The following is a 25285-nucleotide window of genomic DNA, read 5'->3' as shown; positions in this document are numbered from 1 at the left end:
TTCCAGGACGTGATGCCCATTTTGTGCCTGTATAGACTTTTTTTTTACTAAGTTAGTGTTACTCTTTTAAATTCAATAAATCTTTGGAATATACTACACTATGATATGCCCCTTTCACCCTTCTACATCTGGTGAGATTGGCAGAGATACTGTGGGCAGTGGAGGAACATCCTATCAAGAAGAAGCTGGGGCTACAATCCAGTGACACCATCCCAGGATTATTTTAAACAGGCTTGATTGACCTTCCTTGGTGGGGGTCTCCATTGAGGGGTAAGAGGCAGTGTGAACAGGTGATGGTGATGGCTCCTCTTTGGATATGCCTTTCCTTTTTGGTCTTAATAATCACAACTATTCAGCATTTTTATTTTTATATGGACCAACTATAATTATGAAAATTGGACTGATAATCAGATTTGTGTTTTTAAGCGCTACACGTTTGTTATAATTTTTATTGTTCCACAGTGTTAGTGATGAGATGGCTCAGCAGAGGACTATAGGAGACATGCGCAATCACATGAATAAAGGTGTATGAAAGAAGGGTTCCACTGATACCGTTTTTTTTTTTTTTACTGGTGAGATACTGATACTTTCTGTCAAGTACTCGGCAATACCAGTACCGATACCTTTGCTATGCGATTTGAGCCCATACAAAATTAATGGGCTCAAATCGCACTGCAAAGAATCGCATGCGTTTGAACTGGAATGTGGAGCGATTCCTTTCAGAATCCCATGTGGTTTTCTGCACCGCTCCAGTGTGAACCCAGGCTGAAGTCACTATGACAAGCCTGGGTTCACACAGAAGCAGTGTGGGAAACCGCATGTGATTTGGAAAGGAACCACATCACATTTCTGTTCAAATTGCATGCGATTCTTTGCATTGGATTTGAGCCCATTCATTTTGTATGTGTTCAAATCGCACCACAAAGGTATTGGTTTGGGTATGGGAGCATTTGCACGAGTACAAGTACTCATGCAAATGCTTAATATCGGCACCAATACCGATACGGGTATCGGTGCAAACCTATATCAAAGGCTTCATTCACATCAGTGCCCTTTGTTTGCAGCTATATGCATTTTTATTTTTTCAAGTACATAGACAAACATTTTCAAAATTTTGTGTTACCATCAATTTATGCTTGAGCTTATCTAATTTTTGTGCTGCACATTAAAACTGGCAGTTGCCCGACTATCATTTTGATCTTCTGGCTTTAATGTTGCTTAAAGTAGAACTATAGGCAAAACTTTTTTTTTTTCATTTTGGATAGAGCAAGGGAGGGTTATATCCCATCAGATTTTTTTTTTTTTTTTTTCGCCATCTGTGTCCCATTTCAATTTCCCTTCACTTCCTGTCCCACAGCCAAACAGGAAGTGAGAGGAAATCCCTGAAAATGAAAGAAATTCCTTGAAGACCCCAGGTCACCAGAACTAATGTTCCCATTGGAAGGTCAATCAACCCAAAATTTAGGAATTTGTTTGACTTTAATTTTCAACGATAAGGGTAAACATTACATATAGAGAATCTCCTTAACCACTTGCCGCACGACTATATACGGCGGCAGTCAGCCCCTCACAGGCAAAGTGACGTATGGGTACATCACTAGCCTGTGAGGCTCTAGGGAGCGAGCGCGCGCGCGCGCGCCGCCAGAGGCGCGCTTCTGCTCGCTCGCAGACCCCCCGCGCATGTGAGCGGCGGACCTGATGTCCACCGCTCACTCGCGATCGTCGGTTACACCGGGAGAAAGGCAGGCGGGCTAATGTAAACAAAGCCGCCTGTCATTCTCCCCTGTGTAACAGCAGAGATCATACGGTCCTGCTATGTAGGACCATAGATCTCTGCTGTTACATGAAAAGCCACATCCAATCACAGTAAGAAGCACGCCCCTAGGGACACACTTAACCCCTCCTTCTCAAATAAAGTTAACCCCTTCCCTGCCAGTGTCATTTTTACAGTAACAGTGCATATGTATAGCACTGATTACTGTAGTAACGTCACTGGTACCCCCAAAAGTGTCAAAAATGTCAGTCAATGGTCCGATCTGTCCGCCCCAATGTCGCAGTCCCGCAAAAAAAAATCACAGATCGCCGCCATTACTCGTTAAAAAAAAACAACAAAAATGACAAAATCTTTCCCTTAGTTAGTAAACGCAATAACCTTTGCGCAAACCAATCAAAATACGCTTATTGCGTTTTTTTTTACCAAACATATGTAGCAGAAAACAAATTGGCCTAAAATGTTAAAATATTTTGATTTTTACATTTTTTTGGGGGGGAATTTCATATAAATTTTTTTTGCAAAATTGTCGCTATTTTTTGTTTATAGCGCATGATCAACAAATCGCACAGGTGATCAAATACCACCAAAAGAAAGCTCTGTTTGTGGAGAAAAAAAGGACATCAATTTCATTTGGGTACAGCGTCACACGACCGCGCAATTGTCCGTTAAAGTCACGCAGTGCCGAATTGCAAAATAGGCCCTGGTCAGGAAGGGGGTAAAATCTTCCGGGGCTTAAGTGGTTAACATGGGCACAGACAACAATAAAAACTGACAAGTGCTCTAATCCCACTCCACTCTGTCCAAAACTAAAAAAAAAGTTTTGCCTTTAGTTATACTTTAAATCATGGACCTAGAAAAAGGACATTTACCAGCAATTATGCAAATCCAATTTTCATTTGTATTAAGTTTTTTTTTTCAAATATATACATGAATCAAAGTACTGATGGAAAAAACAGCATTTTCTTTTCTAATGTCTGATGGGTATATAAAGGGCAGAGTACAGTCCCACAACTGACAATATATATATATATATATATATATATACACACACATACATACACACACACATATATACATACATACATACACACACAAGCATAAACACATAAATGTATATAATCTGTCCCTCCAGGTTTCCAAATCCAATCTAACCTCCTGTCTTATTGATCTTAATTATTAATTAACTATTATTGTGGGAAATACATGAAAGTGTCTACAGATATAGGATAATCCCCCATGAAAGACACAGATCTATATGAAATCGGTCTCTGTTACTAAATGAGATACTAAGTGCCTTAATTCACAAGGAAGGATCAAGGGGTCCCAGTGAAGGGATTCGCATGAAGTGATGCGTGTTCCCACTGACAGATCTCATCTGGAAAATAGGATTGGGCAGGTGTTGCACTGAAGAAGGAGATGGGATTATATGGACTGAGTACACAATGAATTGGGAAGTAATTTGCTGCCGTAACTAGGGAAATGCAATTTAGATGTAAGCAGCCCTTAATGTACAGTTCTAGTGGAGAACTGTGCTAGTGGCCATTCTGAAATCTGAATTAGATCTGAATCCTAACTGGGTGACATTTAGTTTGCTGAAGCACCCTGTATTAAACAATTGGCTTTTTTATTAAAATTAAAAAGTGTTGCTGATTGCCTCCAGCCTCTTTCATGCACTCACTCCAACATCAGTTGCACATCATTGCTCTAGACGGCTTCTGGCTGCGACAACAGTGGACCAGACCTGTGCAATGTGTGTTGGCACTGCCTCTTGAAATTTCAACAAGAGACTTGTGTGACAGGGTGACAACACAGCAGCCTGGTTGGGAGACAGTAGTGACCACATAACAGGAAGAGCCAGAGCACTGGTCTTTAATTAAGGATTGCCAAGTGTTTTTTTTTTTTTTTTAATGAAACCTGCATAATTAAAAATATCTAAAATAACTATACTCATCTCCACAGTCTGATGTATAAACCTCTGCAGAAAATGAATTATTAAACAACCAAAAGTGTTATACCGCACTAAACCTTTAGCCAGCCTCAAACAAATAGGGTTCCTCTGAAGAATTATTGACCAGGAAATCAGCTGTGTTGGAAAATATCATCCACCCAATAGAACACTTTTAGCTAAATCGTTTTGCAGAACACCATGGCGGGTGTTTCTATTCAGGAAAGTTTTCCATACTTCCTGTTATGTCACCAGGACAGAAAGTCAGGAGGAATCTCTGAGCAGTGGGGAGGAATCCATTAGGGACACAGTCAGGAATAAACGTTTTTGTTTTAAACTTTTGGATAAGTTCAACTAAGCAGCAAACCTTGACTGAATTGTGCGCCACGTTCCGAAAAAAGGTATTGAATACGGATAGATTTGTTGCACCAACATTACCATAAATTCCAGAGAACCTTTGGCGTTTCATGTTTTTAACACACCAATTAGAATCTCTGTCATGCTTGTATTGCTGAAGAGCCATTGGATAATTGTAACTATACTTCCTGCCCTGGTGACAGAAATCTCCCCAAAGGAGACATAGACAACACAGCCAAACCAAAACTAAAAGTGCTTCTCAATTTTTCACAATTAAAGTGGAGTTCCACCCATTTTAGTAACTTTAGATGTATGTAATCCCCTTTAACCACTTAAGCCCCGGAGGATTTGGCTGCTAAACGACCAGAGGGTATTTTGCGATTCGGCACTGCGTGACTTTAACGGACAATTGCGCGGTCGTGCGACGCTGTACCTAAACGAATTTGGCGTCCTTTTTTTCCCACAAACAGAGCTTTCTTTTGGCGGTATTTGATCACCTGTGCGATTTTTTGATCACGCGCTATAAACAAAAAAAGAGCGTAAATTTTGCAAAAATAGCAATATTTTTCCCTTTTTTTTTATATGAAATTCCCCCCAAAAAAAATGTAAAAACCAAAATCTTTTAATATTTTCGGCCAATTTGTTTTATGCTACCTATGTTTGGTAAAAAAAATCGCAAAAAGCGTATTTTGATTGGTTTGCGCAAAAGTTATTGCGTTTACTAACAAAGGGAAAGATTGTCATTTTTGTTGTTTTTTATTTTAACGCGTAATGGCGGCGATCTGCGATTTTTTTTGCGGTACTGCGACATTGCGGCGGACAGATCGGACCCTTGACTGACATTTTTGACACTTTTGGGGTTACCAGTGACACTTCTAAAGTAATCAGTGCTATATATATGCACTGTTACTGTAAAAATACACTGGTAGTGAAGGGGTTAACTTTATTTGAGAGGGAGGGGCTGTGTGTGTCCCTAGGGGCGTGATTCTAACTGTGATTGGCTGTGGCTTCAACTGTATGCAGAGTGATCAATGGATCTACATAGTAGATCCATGTGATCATCTCTCATACAGAGAGGAGAATGACAGGCAGCTTGTTTACACAAGCTGCCTGACTTTCTCCCTCTCCCCCGCCGATCGCAGAGTGGCCGGCGGCGATCGGGTCCGCCGGTCACACGCGCGGGGGGGTCCGTGACCACGCGGGAGCGGGAGCGCGCCTCCGGCGGCGCGCGCTCGCTCCCTAAACCCTCACAGGCGAGCGACGTAGACCTACGTCACTTTGCCTGTGAGGGGCTGACCGCCGCCGTAGATAGTCGTGCGGCGGTCGGCAAGTGGTTAAAACTACTTTTACCATTGGAAATTTTTTTTTTTTGCTGGGAAATACCTAATTTTCTTCTTTATTCATCCTTTCCTCACTTCCGGGTCCGGCCGCCGATTTGCGATTACGTCATTCAGCGATTCGCAAAGGCTGCTGGGATGTATCTCATGGGACGAAATCTCGCATTATTACACAGGTGTCCTGAGCTGTACTCGTATGTATTGGATTGAGTCTGTGCTCTGCCCCGCCTCCGCCCCCTCTCACTGAGCTCTACGGGATATAATGCTTTCAGTCCTCGCTCACTGAGAGGAGGCGGGGCGGAGGCAGAGCGGAGGCGGGGCAGAGCACGGACTCAATACAATACATCCGAGTACAGCTCACTGAGAGGAGGCGGGGCGAAGCACGGCCTCAATCCAATACATACGAGTACAGCTCAGGACTCCTGTGTAATAATGCGAGATTTCATCCCATGAGATACATCCCAGCAGCCCTTGCGAATCGCCGAATGACATAATCGCTGATCAGCCGCCGGACCTGGAAGTGAGGAGAGGATGAATAAAGAAGAAAATAAGGTATTTCCTAGCAAAAAAAAAAAAAAAGTTTCCATTGGTAAAAGTAGTTTTAAAGGGGATTACATACATCTATGTAATCCAAGTTATTAAAATGGGTGGAACTCCACTTTAAGTGTATCTAAACCCACAAAAAAATAAAAATTTGGCCACATCTGGTTTAACAATGCCAATAAAAGTGTTTAATCTCTTTGATAGGTTCAGAAAATACCTGTTGATCCTGCCAGAAACTTTGTGAGCTGCTAACTTCCTGTGCTCCCTGATAGAAATAGTAGTAAAAAAGTTCAAGCCACCTACTCAGTGTCATCCATAAAATACAAGTCTTTATTGGCTACATAATAAAACACAACTGTAGCCAATGAAGACTTGTATTTTATGGGTTAGACACCAAGTAGCCTAGTTGTCACCCTAGGATGGGGAAAATCAATGGGAATAAAGCTTGAAAAAAGAAAATAAATGCAGCCATCACATCTAAGGATTGCTAAACTGCAAAATAATACAATTTTGTTTTTGGGTTTAGATACACTTTAGATATATTTCGATCAACCAGATAATCTTCTCTTCAACAATCAATCAATATTTCTAAAACTGCAATACCCTTTCATACATACCATCTATGAACATTATCCATATGTAGTTTAACATGTATCTCTAGTCGAAACCTATTTTTATAGTGTTGGAGAAAGTGGAAAAGGGTTAGAACCACTTTCAGTTTTTGTTAATGTATTTGTCCACACTGGAGAGATTCACCATCTCTAATCAAAAAGTTATGGTTGTCACTGCAACAGAAGGTGTGGGGACATCTATTTATGGGTACAGCTGCTCTGGTGAGAATTGTGTTGGAGGGATTTCTCATCATTTGAGAGATTTCTTTTTACTTCCTGTTGTGTCCCTTTAAAGAGGAAGTAAACCCTCCTCTACAACTTGTACCTATAGGTAAGCCTATGATAAGGCTTACCTATAGGTACTGAAAATATCTCCTAAACATGCACCGTTTAGGAGATATTTACCTTACATGCAGCCAGTGACGTCACTGGCGCATGCGCTCTGATGGAACGGCCGCTCGTGCCGTTCCTTCAGAGTCCCGTGCCGTGACTGTTGGCTCTCACGCGCGTGCGCGGGAGTGACGTCACCGCGGCTCCGGCCAATCAGATGGCTGGATGCCGCGACCCCGGAAGACGGGCGACTGGACATGTCGCCCGTCATAGAGGTGAGTGAGCAGCACGGCGGGGGCTCGTTCTAAGGTAAGTATTGCATAATGAGCTAGTATGCGATGCATACTAGCTCATTATGTCTTTCTCTTGCAGGGTGAAAAAAAAAAATGTGAGTTTACAACCTCTTTAATGTGAAGTGAAGAGGAAGCTCCCACATTTGATATAGACAACAAAAAAGAAAACTCACAATCTTTAAATAGGCCCATAGTAAATTGACAAGCGGCTTAAGCCATATTTGTATACAATGGCTACCTATTGAGATAATTGAGATCAGAGTTGGTTTACGTACCTGGAATAGGGATGATGGGTATGTTGTCATTGGGGACGACTCTTGGTGAGCTGCTATCATCCACATAAAAATGAGCCGTCTGGAAACACTTCCTGTACAAGAGAAAAGCACAACATTAACCACCCAATCTCAGTCAATCGTACAGAACTTTTCAACTTTTATAAATTCAAAACGCATTTTATTAGAACACGGATCAAAGGTGGAAGTTCCGATATTATCTCTAAAGTAAGCATCTTTTGCAAATTGTTTGATGATCACAATTTTTGTCTAAGGGTCGCCAGGAACTTTTAAATGTAACTCTGCAAAAAAAGTTTGCAGTCCAACTGACGAAGGCAAAAGACAGATCACAATGAAACTCTTCAATCATCTTATAATAAAAGATTCCGTCTGGCTCCTACAGCAATTTTCTAAGTTTTGACTGAGAGCCAATAACATTTCAGCTGTCACTTTACTTTGCAGGAAGGAAAAGGAATTTGGATTGGATTTCGATTAGGAAGTGTCTACCTTTCGCTCCTATACCTTTTACAAAATGCAACTTTTAAAAGCAAATATCAATACAAGCCAACACGTTTCCGGCTGTCTACTCTCTTTGAGAACAAAAACTAAAACTCCCAAAAAAAAAAAAAAAAACACAAAAACAAACCATGCCCCCACATTTCTGATTGGGTGCCTAGCGCAATGACTCTACCTTTCCTTTCTGCCATTTTTGGAAATCTAAGGATAACTTCACATAGGCATGAAGCAGTTCACCAACACAACATGTTTTGGCCAAGTCCCTGGGGACTGGAATAAAGTTACAATCTAATACTAAAATCCCAGTCCAGTCATTTTGCGCCTGACACAAGGCAGCACTGAGAGCTCCTGACTCCACCCATGTTCCTGTCACAGTGTCGAAGATTTAGAAAGAAAGTGCAAATCCCCAAACTTTCCAGCACTGATGACTCTACAATGGAGGCATGGATGCAAAAAGTAAAAGCGATTGGTACATTGTTTAAATTTGCTCCACAACAACACAATCTTATTTTCATTTGTGACTAACTCACTTTAATTTGTTGACTTTATCATACAACGGGATAACGGGGACACAACTGTTCACAAGCAGACAGGATGTTGATTTTGCATTATTTAAAGCAAAACATGTTCTGAATCTCAGCAGGGAAGGTTGGGCAACTGTTTGCCCCGGCACAGCTGTTAAAACACAGAGAAACTACACCATCACACCACCATCAGTACTATGGAGAAGGCCTTCTGCAAGAGCCTGGGGGAAAAAAAAAAAAGGGGCCCACACCACAAATATACAGGGACACCTTCGAGGGACTGACAAGGAGACAGCTACGAAGACACGGCTAGAATTTACCTGTACTTAAAGCAAAGCAGAGAGCACAGACTGTTCATCATAGACAAGGCACTAAGCAGCAAAGCATTGAGAGCTCCAAGCAGCTTTTGCATGTTGAAGTTGAATGAGCCTTGGCAGCAGAAGCAGCCGCGTCAGTGTGTTCAGTGCTGAGAAGCCAGGGGCCGGAGCTGCATATTTAATGAGCCAGTACTGTGTGAGCTATTGTGGCTGGGATGGGAGGGGGGTCTTCTCTTGTCTGCCTGGAGTCCATAACAATGGACCTTTTCCAGGGAGCTGATCCTCCCCTCGCTCCACTGCTTGGCCTTTAATGAACTACTCTCCCCAGCACCTGTCTAGGGGTTTGATTGCCCATGTGATTTAATGGATATATATTCATACATACAGTATATAAAAATGTTGATGTTGATGCATCTAGCTGCAGAGTTTCAAATTAAGAAAGAAACATTTTGGTCACACCACAATATGTTCAGTGCATGCAGCATGTGACAGCGATGAACCTAATATTCTAACCAGTGCATATCAATCCATATCATGCTTTTTTTCATGCAGCAGTTGTAACTATATGTGTACATAGGAAGCAGCCATGCTTGCTCATTATGAATGCAGGCTCTGCTTTCTGATTAGCAATGTCTTATCTGTTCCTTTCTCTTAAGGCCCGTACACACTTGACAGAAATCGGACGAAATATCCTCCGATTTTTCTCTCTCTTGTTCAGCGTTCATAACCGTTTTTAGTTGACAGTGCATAAATGTTCACGAAAATTCTTGTCCCATTTTTTTTTGGGGGACTTTTGTTCCCAGACTTCCGGGTCGTCAGCAACTTCAGATCATGCGCGGCCTTTCGTATTCTATTTTTCACGGACGTACTGCATACACATTAAACGAAAATTGGTCGTCTGGGGACAGACGTTAAAAATTTTGGTGTTTGTCCCTCCGTTTTTTTTCGTGGAAAATGTCGGCATCGGCTGCTGAAAGTTGTGTACATAGTAGCCGAAAATCGTACGATTTTACCTGGACGGGAATTTTCGGAAGATTTTTTACTAGTGTGTACCCCACTTTAGTGCAAGTCTTCTAGCCAGGTTTGGCTGACTGTCTGGATGGAACACAAAGTACTTTCTGTGTGGCTGGGACCATACCTTAGCCCATGTTAAGCAGAGAGGATGGAAAGGCCACATGGCATAGCAATTGCACTGGCACTTATGTACTTGCATATTTATTTTTTTCTCCACTTGTGTCACCTGCACCTATGTTTGTGTTCCCTTTTCACTCAAGATGTAGGGGTGAGTCCTTGGGCAAACCCTGAAGTCTAGGGGGAGGATAGATGGCCATCAGGTTTCTCCCCCGCTCTTCAGGAGAGCTACTCACCTAGTACTCGGTGGTCAGTTTTGGCTGATCATGAGCAGAGGGATCCGCTAGGCCTTTTGGCTAGGTGGACCTGAGTGTCCCCTACTTCCATCAAGGGCATTGCGCCCCTGGGGAGGGTCAGGGAGGGGGGTCCTACTTCTTCGGGAGGTGGACAAGAGATACACCCACATGCACTTTTTTGGTTCACTTACTGGGGACAATTACTTTCATTTTTGCACACTATCCGAAAAAAAAAAAAAAGCAGGGAGGATGGAAAAAATTACAGTGAACTATAAACAGTCACCAGAGGGAGAATCTACAAATTTGTACATAATATTATAATAGAAATATGGTGCAGCAAGTGGTATTAAACTAAAAAAGAAACCTTAAAAATGACAGCCCCTTCCACCCTTCCTAATCTCTTGCTGTCTGTGGCCATTTCCTTTTTTTTTTATTCATGTTAAAATCAGCATTTTATGCTAGAAAAATACTTAGAACCCTGAATCATTGTTTATTTCCTGAACGTAGTGGCCCTGTAGAATAAAAAATTGTGGCTGTTGCAATTTTGAATGTCACATGATATTTGCGCAAATGCTAATTTTCAGGAAAAACTATGCGCAAAAACACCAAATTTCTTTGTAAAATGTTTAAAAGTTGATGTTGCAAAGAGCTAAACATGTCAAGACTCAAAACTGCAAATGCACGTGAAATGGCAACAAACTTTTTTTATAGGTGAGGCTTTAAAGGCTTTTAGAGGTTATCGGTGTAGAGTTAATGGAGGTGGCCCAAGAACTATTGCTCTCACTCTGCTGTTCATAGCCATACCACATGTGTGGTACGCAGTCACTATTTACATAGGTGTGAAGGACCTAAGCTCGCATTTGCATGGCTGCGTGGGGGAGATAGGGGTGAGTAAACATGTTTTAAAATTACATTATTGTATTAAAATGTATTTTAAATATTTTTTTCTTTTGTTTTTATTTAACATTAAATTTTTCATTTTTTGCTAATACAAGGGGGCTAACAAGACAACTACATAATAGCTTTGAGCAGGTGACAGGTATTCTTAATAGAGACATCAGGGGTCAGTTAAACCCCCAATGTCCCCCCTTCCCTCTAATGCAGCCAATCAAGCACAGAGTTGCAACCCTTCTCACTTCAGTAAAAGTAATCAGGTGGCTGTAGAGCTGCCAAGATTACTTGCTGACAGGACGTATATACACATACAGCAGTTAGCAAGTTTTGTTATTTTAGCTTGAGTGGAGAGGTATTTGAACACCTGTCAGGTTTTTATTGCTTTTTGTACCCAAGTTAAGAAGATTTACCCTCTCTGTTTCTGCTGATGACCATTATCAAGTTTTGAATGGTCACCAGAACAGAAATACAGGGGTAATCTTCTATTGGGGGCACTAGTTCTGGTGACTCCCAGGGATTACCTTCACTTCGGAGGGATTTCCTCTCACTTCCTGTGGTAGCTAGGGGACATGTAGTGAAGGGAATGTGGTCACATGGGAGAGGGGGAGTGTGCTACAGTCTTACTACTAAGAAGTGCGACTCAACTCCAAGGTGCTCCTGTCCAGCTCCTAAGCCTCCCATTTACAGGGCTGTGTTCCAACATCATGCTATCCTAATAACACCTTAATGATGAAGCCATTTTGTAAAGCTCCCCCCATTTTATCATGTGATTACTAAAAAAAAAAAAAATGTATTTAAATAATGTTTTATTGGAAGATACACATGGTCTGCTTTAGACATAGACCTACTTTCCAACTCTAGGGATCACCTAACCAGAGAATGAAGAAATGGTTTAAAGCAGTGCTGAGACAAGTTTCTTTGGTACCCAAGGCCAGGATGCCCACATTGGGTCTATAATTTAGCAAAAGAAAAACTAAAACAAATTTAAATCATTTATAATAAACAATAAAAAAGACTAAGAGGAGGGAATAGAGGAGTATATAAAAATAATTAGGGTTAACTAAAATTTTAACTGCAAATTGTAGGCTGCAGGACCATGGGTGGTTTGAGGCCTCCAACGTAATTTGCAGGCATATTCCCATGCCAAAGAGAGGCCGCTACAGTGTGCAACTGCCTAGAATAATGAATGGATGTACACGGGCATTCACTGTGCTTGCATAAACCCATGCACATGCTTGGGTATAAATCTTAGTTTTGATACTACTGCCTACTTGTGTTCTTGACCCTGCACTTGTCTCCTACCTGACATCACTACCGCCTTTTCCTGACCCTGTACTTGTTTCCTACCTAGTACTACTTTTGCCTACTTGTTGACAACCTATGCCTGCTCACAAACATGAAACTGACACCCAGCATTCACTCTACTTTGCAGGCCTTATGCCACCTGTCTCCACTACCAAAAACAAAGGCTGGAGGGGTAGGAGAAGCTGCCCTTATCATCTTGGTCCAGGTATATAACATGGAGGCTTGGTGCTACCCTAGGTACAAGCCTACATATGTCTTCTGGTAAACAGCCCTGATCATGGGGAAGCTCCGTTATCCTGAGAAAGAAAAAAAAACATTTCTACCAGTCTACACCAACACATCGTACTTTGAAGCATTACCCATAGTTTATACCCATAGATGAATACCGAGATGTAGAGTGACCACTTAGGCACAAACCTTGTCCAAAAACATAACACGTTTCCCTGCCAAAGATCATGAAAATGAAATTGCTGACCTACTAAAACAGCGCTTTAAAGAAACCATTTTCAATCAGAGCGTATGGTCGTACACGGAGTAAAAGTCTGCCCTTCCTAGTTCGAGCAGAACCTTTAATAAATTTACCTGAACGTATTTACAGTCATAGCCCGCCTCCTCGGCATTCGACTTAATTCAGTCTCACCAAAAAAAAAAATTGGCTGTAAATTTAGGATACAAAATGTCTTACGTGAAAAAAAAAAAAAAAATTAAAAAGCCTTTCTGAGAAGTACACACAGAGATAATGTCAGTTAAACAAATATTTTCACTAAACAGCAACAATAATTCACAAAATGGCAAGAGTTTCAGTGTTCTGTGAAGGTCACCGCTGATGGAATGTACAATAAAAAATGTGTTCTGTGGTGTAACGGTTCCACTTCATGTTCGGTGACAGCTGCAATCTGGAACTAGGCCAAAATAAAGTAAAACCTGCACAGACTCTAGTGCTACAAGACCCAGATTGTTTGACTCAAAAACAGGGATTTCAGGAGGGTTGGTGACATAGAAAAAATAAATGCAACAACAGAGGGAGCGAATATGGCCAGTTTCTGATGTCTTTTGAGGTATTTATTCACCCATCCCAACTTTGTGACATAAGCACAGGCAAAATGTACAAACTTTTTAGTCTACCAGTCATACTTCCTAAATTACAGATTGTCAACAGCAGGTGTTTTCATGCCCTAGGACAGTGTTTTTCAACCTTTTTTTAGTCAAGGCACCCTTTGAAATTGTAGACAATCTCAAGGCATCCCATTCTAAAATGTAAAATACTATTCTAATCGTTCTTCATAATGCGGCAGCATCGAAACACGTAGGACATCCAACAATAGAGGTGATTTACTCTTCCAAAGGAAATACACTTTTGCACACTGGTACCGGACTAGTATTCCAATGTTTCTCTTCTCCCTCAGTTTCTCTCCATCACTCAGCTATCATGACCACCAGTGTTGATGGAGAGGTGCAGGGGAGGATCAAACAAGGATGCTATGGAGGCAATCATCACCCTTCTTATCAACACTTTGTGTATCTAAAAGGCAGGCTTGATCCACCTACTGGCTTGTATACAATTTTTGGGCAATTTGTAGGCATTTTACCAAGGCACCCCTGAAGAAACCTCAAGGCACCCCTGAAGAAACCTCAAGGCACCCCAAGGTGCCTGGGCACCCTGGTTGAAAAAGGCTGCCCTAGGAGACATCTACACTGAATCATCAGGGCCATCAAAGTAAAAAAAAAAAACATAATATAAGAAACAAAAACTCAGTGTGGAACTCCCAACAAAACATTTGTTGTTCTTTATAGAGTAGGTAAAGGTTAAAACCAAGAAATAGAAAAAAAGGTTAGAGGCACTGGAGCTACTAAAAGCTGTTGGTATTTGCAGTCAGGTCTTAAACCATCTAGAGCAGGGATTTCCAAACTACGGCCCTGCAGTTGTTCATGAACTACAATTCCCATCATGCCTAGTCATGTATGTGAATGTCAGAGTTTTACAATGCCTCATGGGATGTGTAGTTCTGCAACAGCTGCAGGGCCGTAGTTTGGGAATCCCTGATCTAGAGGGGATGATTATCTTTAGGTAGGTTTCCCAGGAGTGGTATCTGCTAGAGTAGTGACTAGATGTGCAACCACCAAAAACAAAATGTATAAAGTCCATATCTAATCGTATAAAGACTCTTGTATCATAAAAAGACAACACATTTTGGTGGATTCAAAGGGTCCCCCTTCATCAGGGCTCTTCACTGTTGGACAAAGGGTTCACTGGACTGATAAAATTGGAGGGATCGTGGGGGTTAATAAGTATTATTTCTCCAAATGCTGGTAAAGCTTTTGAACCCCCCCCCCCCCCCACAAAAAATAAATTGTAGGATTTAGATGGTTAGAGCAGGGTTTCTCAACTGGGGTTCCGCAAGAGGTCTCCAGGGGTTCTGCCACAATCTAGCCATCAGTCGCAGGCAGCTGACGGGTAGGTCACATGCAGAGCAGTGCAGGCAAGCTTTCTCCACTATTTTCTGCCAGTCCCTCCTGTTCATTCCAAATAATTGTATGTGACATTATCTGGGATGGACAGGAGGGGAGGAGAGGCCAGTGGGGAACATCACGCTATAAGAGGACTTGGCACAGCAGCTCCCCTGCCAAGCTCTGCATATGAAGAAAAACCTTACTAGAATGTGCCCTGCTGTGTGCCCCATAATGCTCCCTGCTGGGTGCCCCATATACTCTGTTCCCATGTATTATCTCCTACCCTCATGTAATATGCCCTTACATGTAATATACCCTCTTAACCCCCTGTACCCAGAATTGAGCATCCCTGTAGATAAAGAAAGCACACGTTTCACATTAAATAGGTACATTTTATTATTGATTCTATTTAATGGTATTAAAAAAAATTACTTATATCAACAGTTCGCAAATCACACCAATTTTTCGTGAGCTGTAGATGTGAACAATAATTCAGGGGTTCCTTAGATCTCAAAACTTTTTACCAAGGGTTCCTCCAACGTAAACAGGTTGAGAAATCATGTGTTAAGAGTTTGAAAAAAAAAATTAAACCTGGACTTAATATGTTTTGGCACTTTCCTCCTTGCTGCACACCCAGACCCAGGTCATATTTAGGTAAAGAGTAGACCTTTGGCTATAACGTCTGTGAGAGCTAAGGATAATCATTCCCTCTGCACTAAGACCTGACTGAAAACCCTCTACTGCTTTTAGAGTCCCAGTGCTCTATACCTTCCTTCTACTTCTTTTGATTGTCTGTGCCCATGTTTGGGTGCCCATGTTGGGTTGTCCCCATTCCACCTTTCCTGTCCTGATAACCACCAGGGCATTTCAGTAAGCTCAACTTTCTGTCTCTCAATGCTTAGGTGTCCAGGCATTACCCAAATTTACCCCCAAACACCCTACTCCAGCCCACAGCATATTCCAGGATTATGTTTCTCTTTTACTTTGTTCTTACTGTGAGAAAACATTTTTATTATTCCCTATGACATCATCACCAGGCTTGTAAAATTCTCGCTGGGGCAGGTACTGAAAGCTCAGTTCCTACTGACATGGGCGCACCTCGTGAACTACATCCCTCAAGAGCTCTTTCCCTACACACAGTGTGTACACTGGCTCTTTGGATTAAAGGCAGAAACAAATCAACGTATGCATTTGGAGAGAGACAGAGGACCAAGGATAGGTGGAGTTCTATAGTTCAGTAGGCGGGGCTGATAATACTGCTTTGAATTTTAGCGCAGTAGAGGGATGGAGTTGACGGTTCAAATAGGAAGTTAGGAGCACATAGAATTTCTGGTAGGAACCAAGCCATTTTTCTGTAATTGCAGCTTTTTTTAAACGGAGAAAGGTGTATGTATTGCAAAGATGAATTTTTATTTTATTATTACTTTGCCCAGACATTTAATTTAAAACTGTCCAGTACATAACAGTACAGAGCAAAGTACACAGGAACAAAAAATTGCATGAGACAAAAATGCTGACGTGGTTTTATTAGAACACCTACCACCCAGCAGACAGAGACCTAACAATGTGCCAATCAATAGCTGCCATCCCCCCTGACTGCTAGACGGTTTATCATCTGTATTGAGTGGAGATAGCCGTGCATTATTTAACAATATATTACTTTGGTCCTGCTGTGTTTTGTCCCAAATTCTAGAAACCCCAGAGGGCAAAAGATGTTAGATGCATATAGACACAAAGTAAACTACACATCCAGAGCAGCAAGCAATGTGCAAAAGAGAAAAGCCATTCACACATGGTTGACTATTGGCCAAATTAGGTCACTTCAGCTATAACTTAGAGATAATCAACTTGTCTATAGGGGAGCACACATCATTAGAGTTCCAATATAACAGGAATGTCCCAATAGTCCAGTCCTGGAGGGTACAGTGCTTATCAAAAATAGGTATTTTTAGCTCAGTAAAGATAGAGTTTGGCTACATAGGAGGTTTAGGGCTTAAAGTGATTGATTTTTTTTTCTATTAAAATAACAAACATGTTATTCTTACCTGCTCTGTGCAGTTGGTTTTGCACAGAGCAGCCCGGATCCCCCTCTTCTCGGGTCCCTGGCTGGAGCTCCTGGCCCCTCCCTCCTGTTGAGTGTCCCCACAGCAAGCAGCTTACTATGGGGGCACCTGGGCCATGTATCCATTCTGACATGGAGCTGCCATTTGGCCCAGCCCCTCTCCATGCATTAAAATAAAAAACCTTCTGACTTTACAACCCCTTTAAGGTAAACCAAAAATGTTTTAAAGCGGAAATCTAGGCAGATATAAAAATATACAAATTTACATATCCTATTAATAATTAATACATTCATTCACACTGTTTTCATGCAGCAAAATGCATGCATTTTACAGCATAAAGATGCATAACAAGTAGGAATCCCATTCTTTCCAGTGTGGCCGGTTTTCATCTACGCACTGCAGAATGACATGAAGGGGAAAGGAGAACTACATGGGCTTAACACCTAAATGTATGCGCGGAACATTGTTAACTCGGAATTACTAGATTTGGCCTCATGCACTCATTTAGCCCCTGTGCATAGGATCCAGATGTTTTTGTGAGAGCAGAAGTCACTAATGATCCATCCAGCCTTGCTGCCGGCAGCCTGTAAAGGTCCATGAGAAGCTTTAAAACCTGCAAGAGAAATGGTACAAGAAAAGCTAACAGGCATTGTGGTGGCAATAGTGCCACCTCACAATTTTTTTATTTTGTTTTGAAGCTAAAAGGGGTTTTTAAATGGAAATAACACACTGCAACCATGAACCTAGTGTTTGGCTCCTGGTTTTGGCACAGCCCCATTCACTTGATTGGCTCACATCCAAGGGGAGTAAAAGAAATACTATGATGTTCAAGTATATAGTCACTACACAAATTTAAATTTGTCTCACAGTTGACCGATACAGCTAAATCTCCTGATTGTACAGATCTTGCCTTCATTAAATGGTGGACCCTGGTCCAGACCCAGGCTGAGTGCTGCTCCTGACCACTTAGCTCTCATCCTCTGCAGCACGCTGCTTCTTAAAGCTCCCACTCCCGTCCCTGCTTGCCTGCCGACAAGGAGTTATATCAGGTACACTGTTTACTTAGCTGGGCTCTACCAATCTACAGGTGCATGATGGTTCACAACTGAAATTTAAGGATGGACACTCTGATGGGACACCTACTTTATGGGGACACTCTGATAGGAGCACTCTGAGGGGGGACACCTGATGGATGGGGGAACCTGATGTAAAGGGGCACTCTGATAGGGAATAAATACTGTTAAAATGCTATGGAAATTGTACATTTCTCAACTTTTAATAGACATACAATGACAACAATCTTTCGAGCAATAACTTGAGATTCGGACCTTGGCTGGAATAACATTTTAGTGACCTGACCTCCTTGAATTATAATTCAATACCCCTTGCTATACGTGCTCTCTTTAAACTAGCAGGCACCATTTAGTACTGCTTGTATTAGATCATATACGGTACTGAGTTACAATAGCAAGTGAGATCTTCAATTTTCACGTACAAGTCTGCACAGGTGTCGCCGGGATATATCATCATTCCCCAGCCTGGTATTCCATCCGGTATGCCATCCGGCTAAACAGCATCACAATTTAAAATGAGTCATCCCACTGAGCCGAAAGTTCACACATAAGAATATCTAACTGCAGAGCAGGAATACTAAAAGGTTTCAATGGTCTCTCAATGCAGACTGAACGACAGAAGTGATTACTGAAATGCTTGCACCAATAAATCTTTGCCAGACGTTTAATGCGATGTGAAATGCTGCTACGGCCTACAAGATATAGATTTGAACTGCATAATGCAACAAAATAGGAGCCATGGATTAAAACACCAAGGAGGAGCAGTCAATTTACGGCTCAGTTTAAAGCGGATCTAGGAAGAACACACTGAGAAACCTATAATACACACTAAATCTATAATATACACTAAATTCTAGCCTCCTCTTCTATGTATCAACATGGGCCTAGAGTCAAATATAAACTTTCTTAATGCAGTTCGGTATATGCATCCTAAGTACTGTGCATGTGTATACCTTATAGGGATCACAGTACTTCCCCCTTACAATGCCATCAGCTAATTATCTCTCCAGGAGGATGGGACCATTTTGTTCTGGCTCAGCCAGGGTCAGTATCTACTTCGTAAACCAAGATGCTGGTTCAGAGATCACCCACCATGTAAATCTTGGTAGCTGATCAGTTCTTGGCTGTGTGTACAAATGTCTAAGACCTCATTCACAAGGGTTGTATTAAAAAAGCACACCCTGTGGAGGTTTGTGTTTCCCCACATGGGGATGCACAGGTGTTCCTTTAATCACCGAGCAGGCAGTCCTACTGGTCAATTGGGAAGCAACATCTGCATGGATAAAGATGCTGCTCCCAATCGGACATCTGTGTGGGTTCATGGCCTGAATGCAGACAATGTGCTTTCTGGGACATGCAATAGCAGGGATATCAGATTGGGAACAGCTTCTGTGTCCATGCAGCCACTACGTCCCAACTGACAAGAATGGGCCTGCCTGCATGGGGATGCATGGAACACCGGTGCATCCCTGTGTAAGCAAATATAGACCTCACATGGACACACACTTAAGTATGCCTGCATGAACATAGCTTTATTTGCTCTCTTTTGGTCTATTAAATATACTACTGAAAGTGTTTGTCCTAGCTGATAAATACATAAAATAAAATACCTGCTGATCCTGCCAGAAACCTTGTGAGCTTGTAACATTCAGTTCTCTCTGTATATGCTGAACTGAAATCTCAGACAATGCTATCAGTCTTGCCCAGATCACCTATCATCTCTGTAGTACTCTAAACCTCCCAACTTTGTGTATGGCGATGAAGAGGAACAGGGGAAGTGTTCTGTAGTCCAACACTTCCTGCTCTAGGGTGACAACACTGCTCCTCTACAGATCAGTACAGCAAAACAGCTACCCTGGACCAGAAAGAGTGTTACTGGATCACCAGGTGAAAAGCGAATGAAAAAAAAACCATGAAAAAAAAAAAAAAAAAAAAAGAAAAACCTAAGAACTGGGAAACTGCAATAGATTACATTTTTGTTTTTTGAGTTTAGAAACTTAGGCCCTCTTTTACATGACCATTCCGGTCAGGGCTGTGAACCTGATAGGAAGGTCCATTCACCCCTATGAAATAGGGGATGTGGACAGACTTGTGTCATTTTATACCTGCCTACCTCCGATCTGATCCGGTGCGCTAAAAACAAACGGAAGGGGATCTGTCCTCCTTTGTGTAGGCTGGATCGGAGGCAGTCAGGTGTAAATGGACAGACCGCAGAATCGGTTTACACTCAGCCGCCCATAGAACAGAGCAGGCTCTGTGTCTGCTCTGCAAAAACTGAGTGGACATGGACCTGTCATCTGCCCACTCTGCTATGATCGGCAGGGGATCAATTAGTGGATACCCTGCTGATTGGAAAGGGGCTTAATACAAAGGAGTGTGAAAGTGAAACCCTTTTTTTTTTTATTCAAATTTGTACAGCATGGGAAAAAGTTATAACCTCTATAGGCTTTTATTTGCTATCTGGTTAGACTTCCTATTCTGGTGACCACAAAGGAAAGAAGAGGATATCTTGCAGAAGAAGTCACAGACCGCAATATAACGTGAAGGTTCTTATCTCTTTCCATACTATAAAAAATTGTAAAAAAAACAGTTTCGACTAGCCTTTCATTGTAATTACAATTATATAAGATATTTGCAGGGATGCAACGTTCCAAAATTACAGCAAGATCAATTGTGTTACTGTCAGATGCTCACTTATAATCATAAAAATTATGCAAAAATAATGAATCTTTATTGACTCCTATGAAACATCATCTTATATATGGACTGTTTTAATTGATCTATTTAATCATTTTTTTTTTTTTTACTTTAACCACTTAAATCGGCTTTATGTGATGGCTTTATTTTATTTTTAAAAATCATAGAAAAAAAAAAAAAAAGTCAATTTGCAAATGGTCTTCTGCCCAGTGGTCACAGATAAGTCAGCCAAGCCAAATTTATAACAGGCAGTTCAATTTACCGTATGCCCGCTAGCAAAGAAAGATTTCTTTTCCAAAATAAAAAAGGCTCCAGGCTGCAGATAGAGGTGAGGAGTGCACTCATCCAGAGCCTCTGACACGCTAAACGGATATAAAAAATGCATCACACGCACCTCTCTGATCCTTGTGTAAATATCTGCAGCTGATGGCTAGATAGGGCTGAATATTATGTTTCAGTCTCCTGGTTTGGCTATTGAGAAACAATAGAATGATTAGATAGGCAGGTTAAGAAATTTTGTACTTGGCGCAGAATTCACTGACGATCACTCGCCACTTTTTATTTTATTTCATTGGTCTACTCGAACGTAGATTTGTTTTGGTACAATTTTTTTGTCACATTAATTGTATTACCCTAAAAAAATAATATACCAAAGTATTATGGGGGATTTTTATGGTTAGGATTTTTTTTTTTTTACTCTCTTTAATTATGGTGGTTTTACTTAAAAAAAAATAAAATAAAAATGAGAGATGGGAAACGTTGTACATCCTTATACAAATATGGGACATTTATCTACAGAATTAAGGGAATGTATAAATACAGAATCTATAATGAGCTATAAAATGAATGGTGGTGGATGATACAAAGGTGGTTTCCAATGTTAACACCTACCAGCTTTTGTTAATCTTAGCATCATCAAATAAAATGTTTAGATATAACAAGTCATTAAAGCACAACATCCCCCCATTAAATCTGTTGCAATAACCAACTACATAGTTACATAGTTACATAGTAGGCGAGGTTGAATAAAGACAATAGTCCATCCAGTTCAACCTGTGTAGGTGTGTGTGACTGTAATCATCTAACATAGCCCTCAATCTCCTGATCCTTGAGATGTAAGTCTAAGAGTCTTTTGAAAGTCACCATACTACCCGCAGAAACCACCTCTTGTGGTAGACAATTCCACAATCTTGTAGCCCTAACAGTAAAGAACCCCCCACGTTGCCTGAGGTTAAAACGCTTCTCCTCTAATCGCATTGTATGTCCTCGAGTCCTCATGCAATTTCTTCGAATGAACAGCTTTTCTTCTAAGCTGAGATCCCCATTAAGATATTTATAAATTGCTATCATGTCCCCTCTCAGACGTCTTTTCTCCAGGGAAAATAAATCGAGCGATTGCAGCCGCTCTTCATAGGTAAGGTCCTCCAACCCCCTAATCAGTTTAGTTGCCCTTCTCTGGACTTTCTCCAGCTCCAACACATCCCTCCTGAGGACTGGCGACCAGAACTGGACAGAATACTCCAGATGCGGTCGGACCAGAGTTTTATAAAGTGGAAGGATTATAGTCTTATCTCTGGAATACATCCCTTTCTTTATGCATGCTAATATTCTGTTGGCTTTGGAAGCTGCCGCTTGGCATTGCATGCTGTTGCCTAATCTATCATCAACTAAGACTCCCAAATCTTTCTCCATTTTTGATTCCCCCAAGGGTTCCCCTCCTAACGTGTATTGTGCTTTTATGTTTTTGGTCCCCAAGTGCAAAACCTTACACTTCTCCACATTAAACCTCATTTGCCATGTCGTTGCCCACTCCGTAATTTTGTCCAGGTCATTCTGTAGGATATCTGCTTCATGCTGTGCAGTTATCGCCCTGGCCAATTTTGTGTCATCTGCAAAAACTGATAACGAACTACTGATCCCTTCCTCAATGCTGTTTATGAATAAATTGAACAAGGTTGGTCCCAGGACTGAGCCCTGGGGCACCCCGCTTACTACCTCAGACCAGTCTGAGTATGCGCTGTTTATTACTACCCTTTGGACACGGCCTTTTAGCCAATTCCGTATCCAAGAGCAAACCCTGCTGTCGATACCTGCAGACCTTATTTTATAAATTAAGCGCTTGTGGGGAACTGTATCAAACGCCTTAGCGAAATCCAAGTACACCACATCCACTGGTCTCCCCCTATCTAGCTCACAGCTCACTTCCTCGTAGAATGCTAAGAGATTGGTTTGACAAGAACGCCCATTTGTAAACCCGTGCTGGTTACTACTGATGATGTTGTTGTCTTTAGCATACTCTACGATATAGTCCCTTATCATCCCCTCCAAAAGTTTACATATTATTGATGTCAGACTGACAGGCCTATAATTTCCCGGGATATGTCTCTGGCCCTTTTTGAATATCGGAATCACGTTAGCCTTCCTCCAATCCCCTGGTACATCTCCTGTCCTAATACTGTCAGCAAAGATCAGGAACAGTGGTCTAGATATAACCATACTGAGTTCCTTGAGCACTCTCGGATGTACGCCATCCGGGCCTGGTGATTTGTTTGTGTTAAGTTTATCCAGTCTTTCCCTGATTTCCCCCTCTGTTAGCCATAGTGGCAAGTCCTGTGTATTACTACTAACCATACAGTCATGGTCAGTGTACCCTTCCTTTTCCTGCGTAAAAACTGACGAGAAAAAAGAATTCAGCACGGTTGCTTTTTCAGTGTCCTCTGTAACCATCCTCCCATCATCGTTAATTATGTGTGCAATATGCACTGCCCTAGTTTTTTTGCTGTTGATATATTTAAAGAATTTCTTTGGGTTTTTTTTACTATCCTCCGCTATTTGTCTCTCAAAGTTGATTTTAGCCATCTTGATTTCGTGTTTACACTTCTTATTTTCCTCCTTGTATTGCTGGAAGGCCGATACTGTGCCCTCTGATTTATATTTCTTGAAGGCCAATTTTTTTCCCCTAATAAGTTTTTTAACGCTACGGTTTAGCCAGCCAGGTTTGGCTTTGTCTCTTCTAAATTTATTCCCCATAGGAATGCACTGCAAGATGCCTTTGCTTAATATTGTTCTAAAGCATTCCCATTTTTCCTCTGTGGTCAGTGATCCCAGGGTTTGGTCCCAGTTTACCCTTTCCATCAATGAGTACAATTTTGGAAAGTCTGCCCTTCTGAAGTTTAGGGTTCTTATGTTCCCCACTTGCCTTTTTATATTGTTATTTATACTAAATGTGATCATCCTGTGATCGCTAGAGCCCAGGTTGTCCTGGACTCCTACCTCCGAGATTATGTCTGGGTCATTAGTGATCAATAGATCCAGGATAGCATTCTCTCTAGTAGGGGAATCCACCAACTGCGACATGTAGTTATCCTGTAAGGTTTCCGTGAATAGCCGGGCCTTATGCGAGTGTGCAGTCCCCTCTTCCCAGTCAATGTCGGGATAATTGAAGTCCCCCAATATGATGACTGATCCTAGTTTTGCCGCTTTACCTATTAGTGCTAAAAATTCCAGCTCTACCTCCTCCCCTTGGTTAGGTGGCCTATAGCAAACCCCCACAACTACTTTTCCCTTATCTTCTTCCCTATCGAGTTCAACCCACACAGATTCTAAATCCATGCTCATCCCATCCGTAATGTCACTCCTTTCTAGCACCTTTATATTGTTCTTGACATAGAGACATACCCCTCCCCCTCTTTTACCAACCCTGTCCTTCCGGTACACCGAATACCCTTGGATATTGGCCAGCCAGTCATGTGAGGGGTCGAACCAAGTCTCCGCTATTCCCACAAGGTCTATGTCTTCCTCATGTACTAACATTTCCAACTCATCCATCTTATTAGCTAGGCTCCTGGCATTAGCATATACCCCTCTTAGTTTTACGGAAGTTAAACGTGATTGGCGGTTTTGTTTATTTCTGTTTGGTCTGAGGTTTTCCCGCACAGACCCGCCAATTGATGTTGTTGACCTACTGTCGCTGTTGACCCTACAACTGCCTTCAGTCCTCTGCTCCCTCCTGACTGATTCTACTTCTGAGCCCTCCCCCCCGTCTCCTAGTTTAAAAGCCCCTCCAACTCGGTGGCCATCTTTCTCCCCAAAAGAGCTGTACCGTCCCCATTAAGGTGCAGCCCATCCTTACTAAAGAGCCGGTAGCCGACTGAGAAGTCAGCCCAGTTCTCCAGGAACCCAAACCCCTCCTTCCTACACCAATTCCTCAGCCACTTGTTAACTTCCCTAAGCTCCTTCTGCCTCTCCTGTGTGGCTCGAGGTACAGGCAGTATTTCAGAGAAAACCACCTTGGAGGTCCTTTTCCTCAATCTATTACCTAAGTCCCTGAAATCGTTCTTAAGGATCCTCCACCTACCTTTAACTTTGTCATTAGTGCCCACATGCACCATGACCGCTGGGTCATCCCCAGCCCCGCCCAACAATCTGTCTGCCAGATCTGCGATCTACATCTACGAAAGGTGTATGCACTTGAAAACTGGTCTTAAGTGTGCTAGCTCAGAAACGTATAAGATTTACAATGGGGTTACATGACTTTGAGGATATCATTTTTAGGATTAGATTAAAAATGTGTCTAAAGCCAATTTTTTTAGTTTTGGATGGAGTGTCGAAAGGTT

The 25285-nt window shown here is 41.8% G+C and overlaps 1 protein-coding gene across 2 annotated transcripts in view; it reads right to left on the bottom strand.

Annotated features, from left to right (window-relative positions):
* The window catches only part of PTPRG (protein tyrosine phosphatase receptor type G), a 776809-nt gene that overhangs the window by 122606 nt on the left and 628918 nt on the right, over positions 1–25285 (bottom strand). For both annotated transcript variants that reach the window (XM_082265202.1, XM_082265201.1), the window contains one exon: positions 7466–7557. In XM_082265202.1, coding sequence (XP_082121328.1) covers positions 7466–7557 — 92 coding nt within the window. The remainder of the gene's footprint in view (positions 1–7465; positions 7558–25285) is intronic.

Source organism: Pelophylax lessonae (assembly GCF_965119305.1).
Source record: "Pelophylax lessonae genome assembly, chromosome: 8".
Classification (NCBI taxonomy): domain Eukaryota; kingdom Metazoa; phylum Chordata; class Amphibia; order Anura; family Ranidae; genus Pelophylax; species Pelophylax lessonae.
Note: the sequence above shows the minus strand (reverse complement) of the source record. Positions and strands in the feature narration are given on the sequence as shown.